Source organism: Aphanomyces astaci (assembly GCF_000520075.1).
Source record: "Aphanomyces astaci strain APO3 unplaced genomic scaffold supercont1.6, whole genome shotgun sequence".
In the NCBI taxonomy this organism is placed as follows: Eukaryota; Oomycota; class Saprolegniomycetes; order Saprolegniales; family Verrucalvaceae; genus Aphanomyces; species Aphanomyces astaci.
The window spans coordinates 23,193-28,328 of NW_009798269.1; the positions used below are offsets into that span (position 1 = coordinate 23,193).

General features: G+C 43.8%; 1 protein-coding gene across 1 annotated transcript; it reads right to left on the bottom strand.

Annotated features, from left to right (window-relative positions):
* Nucleotides 1-493: 493 nt before the first annotated feature.
* H257_03328 (hypothetical protein) lies at nt 494-3,841 on the bottom strand (the record flags this gene model as incomplete). Its single annotated transcript, XM_009827339.1, has 6 exons — nt 494-609; nt 652-846; nt 2,502-2,642; nt 2,742-2,819; nt 3,197-3,311; nt 3,767-3,841. The coding sequence occupies 6 exons, from the start codon at nt 3,839-3,841 to the stop codon at nt 494-496; spliced, it is 720 nt and encodes a 239-aa protein (XP_009825641.1).
* Nucleotides 3,842-5,136: the final 1,295 nt, after the last annotated feature.

Here is a 5,136-nt window from a genome sequence, read left to right on the forward strand (position 1 = left end):
GCCTCGTGTGCCCATTCGATATGCCCATGCGCCTTATAGAATTGGTTTGTACCCAACCAAACAACCTTTAGATCCTTCAAAAGTGTCGTGCTTGCATTCAATTAGGAAAACTCAAAAATGAATACAATAAATCATCCAAAGGATGAAAATAAAACATTTGTAAGGGTTCATAATGAACCGTCTTGTACGTGAACACACGTTTGTCGAGTTCACGATGCAAAGTCGATGTGGACACCTCGATGCCCAAATGTAGGGAGTTGATAACGCAGAGGAAATTGTAAAACTGATTGATTGGCGTTATCTACATCTACATGCATGACTACTGTGACTATACTATATCTAATGCTATATATACGTGCGCTCTGCAGAAGGAACTTCTGGTGTCCATGGCCGAGCACGCCGCACGCCAATCGAGCTTGGTCGTAAACTGACGTCAACAGTGACGTCTGTTCTGATTGGTCGATAACCCTATGACGCCACTGGAGTGACGTCGTTACACCAAATCAAGCGCCAATCGATCTTTGATCTCTTGGAGCGTGATTTGGACGTCATGCTCCACCCAACTTTGCAGCATGTCGACGTTTTCCTCCGTCAGGAGTCGTGATTCCCCTTACATGACAATGTTAGATCGAGTAGACACGACTTTCATACCTCGTTGTTTCGACGTCAACGAGTCCAGATGCAGCCAATTTCGTGCGCTGCTGATGTTGACGCCGTTCACTTGAGCGACGCGCTTCCAGTCCATCGCGTTGTTGAACGCATCAACTATGCGCTTCTTGGCCGACAACGGAATGCGTTTGTACGTTCGTTTGGTGGCGTTTGGGGTGCTGTGTTCTCCATGGTTCACTGTCACGCGGGAGATTTGAAAGTGACGAAAAGCGCGCGAGAATTATAGAACCCCCCGTCCGATGTTCTAGAAAAAGCAATTGCCAACTGTAAAGAGTGCACGACACTTTCGAATGATCTAAAGGTTGTTTGGTTGGGTACAAACCAATTCTATAAGGCGCATGGGCATATCGAATGGGCACACGAGGGGGTCGTGCCAAATCCAATGGGCACACCGAACGTGGGTACCAAATCCATTGGGCACTCATTCATTCGAATGGGCACGCCACTCAATCCAATGGTATATCAACCGAATCCATCGATAAAATGTCCAAGTCAATTGAAAAATGGTGTAGTACATATAGACCCACTCGAGTTTTTGAAATATTTTAAAAAATATTCAGTTTTGAATCATCGCACTTTGGGATTATACTTTGAATTCGTATCGAATTGTGATACTAGACTAAAAATTGTGAAATCCATTTTATTTTTTTGTAACATTGAGAAAAACCATTTTCAGGGGGATAAAAACTATAGAAGCACTGAGATTTCATCCAAAAAAGCCAAGTTTCTAGCCATTTGTGCCCAATTAAAGCATTCTAAATATAAGTAATTGCAGTCCTACCTTGTCAAATGATCATTTTTCAAAACCTTTCATGCCAAGAGGCAAACGTTTGACCTCGGAGCAAGTTGGCGCCGTTCATGCCCTTCACAATAAAGGTAAAAGCAATCGCTACATTGCTAAAGCCATTGGATGCAGCGAAAAGCCATAAGGACATGTTTGTAGTCCTAAACCACGCCAAGACCCAATAAACCAGTTGGTCGTAAGCCAAAAGTCACCAAGCGAATGTTGAGACAAATCTTTCGCCTCGCCACGGCTTAGCATTATTCGTCCAAAAGGATCGCCTACGCACTAAATAGCACAGTAAATGCATCTACTGTGCGACACTGGCTGCGCTCAATAGAGCTTGCCAAGTACATCAAGAGAAAACCACGCCCAGCTCTTAAACAACGCCATAAGAAAGCGAGGGCGAAATTAGCTGCCGAATGGATGTCCAAATCAAACCTCTGGGCCAACATGTCTTTAGTGACGAAACGAAATTCAATTTCGATGGCCCAGATGGCTATCAATAGTACTGGCAATACCTCAGAAAGGATCAAGACATTTTCACCAAGCGAGTGAGTGGTGGTGGAAGCGTCATGATTTGGGCTGGAATGAGCGCGTTTGGCCGCACTGAATTAGCCTTCCTTGAAGGCAAACAAAACAGTACTAGTTACTGCAGGACGTTGGACATGTACCTGTTGCCGTTTCTGGGAAAACCCCAACATGGCATAATTGACCCCATTTTTCAACAAAACAACGCCCCAATCCACGTCTCAAGATTCACAAGAGCTCATATCGGGCAAAGCGGCATTGGTTTAATGGATTGGCCTGCCAAAGCGCCGATCATAACAACACCGATGAATAACAAGGGCTGTATTACAATCCAATAACACTAGGTACAGCTTTGTCAAATGATTGAACTACAGTACTATCAGTAACTTTGTTCCACACACGAATGGTACGATTGATTGTAGCACAACGTTTCTCTTGCGCTGTCATTTCGTCGGTTCCGCGTTCCTCATCCTCCAGAAGCCACTCAGACTTCAATATGGCCTTGACGGGCCTATAATACCAACATCAAGCGACTGGCACTGACTAGTCCAGTTCTTGGGCAGTGGTTCCACAACACTAAACAGCGTTTCAGCCACTTTCTTATGCGACTCCTCGGAGACGTGACAGTCGAGATTATCAACCATTAGCACCGACGCGTCCTCTACATGCTGAGCAAATAAATACTCCAGATAGATGCCCCAGACACGGTGATCCATCCAAGCGTTTGCTTAAACAGCATACCGGTACACATGACGTTGACCGTACTGAAGCAACTCGAGTTTGTCCGTTGGCCCACCTGGCTTCCCTTTGACGATGAACAATAGCGGCAGCTTGACACCTATTAAATCATTTTATAGGCGACATATAAATATGTTGCATGTACCATCAGCTCGGATAGTCAGGACGTACGAAATGTGTTCAGAATGTTTAGAACGACTTCACCACTTCTGCCAACGTCTTGCTTGGTGGGCTGGTGTGACCTTGTTGATACAAGGTACACGTGGGAAAATCGATGGCTGGCACAGAAACGGTGCAACAAACGACTAAGGCATTCATACCCATTTGCTAGGTTTTGCATCGTTAGGAGGTATTGTTGCAACCACGGCCGTTGATTGCGTTTGACCTATACCATGAGGTGAAAGACACCGATGTACTTCTCTTTGTCGCGCCGGTCCCGCATGCAAGAGCTCTTCTTGGAATACATACATGCGGTACCGGCGCGATGGGCTTGGCCGCCCATCGTCGGGCACCGTCCGTGACGCTTGTTGTTTTCAGGATTAGTTCCTCCTTCGACCTCCACCGCTTCCAAGTCGTGGGCGGAGCCCCATAGCTGTGGCAGTACTGGTTGTCGTTCATGGTAGGAGCGAAACTACAAGAGGAGACGCTTGCACTGTGTATTAGTGTAATGTTGTTGCTGCTTCGAATGTTTGACAGGCATTAGCACCGGGGAAATGTCCTCGGGTGACGATCGGACATTTCGATTCGAGTTTGAATTGACCTAATCACAGAGGAGTTAAATTTTCCACATGGTTTTGTATATTTGACTTGTTAATGGAATTCGCAAGGTGAGCCACCTTGCTCCTTTTTAATATCCAATCAGAATCCATCACACCTTGTTTCTTACTACGTAGTACTACGTAGTACACACGATTGGCTATAACACTGACAGAAGACGTTACAGTGATGCTGCTCCAGAGAATTGTGCACTGATGAGTGCACTCCGACTATCTCCAATGTGGTTCTCCCCTTAGTGGTTCTCCCCTTACAGCTAACATTATGTTGTACGCTCGGTTGGGTCGCAATGTCGTGGTGGCTCTGGTGGGCCAACGCGGTGTCGCAAGAGGTCTTGGTAGCACCCATCGCAAACGAAAAGTGCTAAAGCCGCCACTTCAGCACTTGCGATGGGTGCCACCAAGACGTCTTGCGTCACCACCCGCGCAACTACGTGATCACACCGGCAGGGAGGTGTACGGTACCGACACGGGCTGGATGGTGGAATGAGGGATGGCCAATTTCATTGGGTTAGTAGGCAAGTGGTGAAACGAGACCTGTTAGAATTGACCGAGTCCTGAATACCACATCACATGATCTTGCTCTCATACACAGCCTACACAATTATCTCAAGGCTCCTTGCATCAACCGTCATCACAGGAGTAGAATATATTGCAACACAGCGTGATGAATCTACGCAGCGATTTTCGTGATTTCACGGCATCTGATTGGACAAAATTGGACAATTTTGAATTCGCAAGGTGACCTGCCTTGCGAATTCAATTCCAAAAAGAGACAGACACATGAAAAATAAGAATCATTAATACAAACTTGAAGATATATTTAATTGAAACTATACAATTTCAGAAGTATTTATGGAATTCGCAAGGTGGTTCACCTTGCGCTCCATACAAAATTGCCTATTTCAACTTGCTTTTTCTGGTTAATGTCCAATTAAAACTTGCTATTCTAATTTCTACTTTTTGAAGTTATATTTATATTTGTGTGTGTGCTACTTTTCGTCCACTTTTACTGCCCAGCACTGTACGTCCGAAAGCTTGTGGAAGGTATGCCAACAAGAATGGCTCAAGTACTACGTAGTAGTAGTTTTGAAAAACGGAGGTGCAATCGATAAATGTGAATGAAACCTCAGTGCGCCTATAGTAATCACCCAGAAAACTGGTATTTCTCAATTTTACAAAAAAGTAAAATGGATTTCACAATTTTTAGACTATTAATAGTATCACAATTCGATACACTGTACCAATTCAAAGTATAATCCCAAAGTGCGATGATTCAAAACTGAATATTTTTTATATTATTTCAAAAACTCTCTATAAGCGTGCGATTAGTGAATGATTGTAAGGTAGTGCATCGATTTTCTGGACGGTTTCTGATCACAGTATTGGTCATTTTTCAAACCTTCATAGCTTCGCTGTCATATCGAATTTTTATATTCTACGATTATGTCCTGAATATATAATTCAAGCATAATTTTATGGTGTTAATCCAAATGTGAAAAGAAACACTTCATGATTTGTAGGCAATTTAAATACAGCAAATAAGAAATCTCATGACTTTCTAACGACATCCAAATCTGGACGGCCAACATATCTTGACATTTGTATACTGTTAATATAATTTACATTATAATACTTCTGATT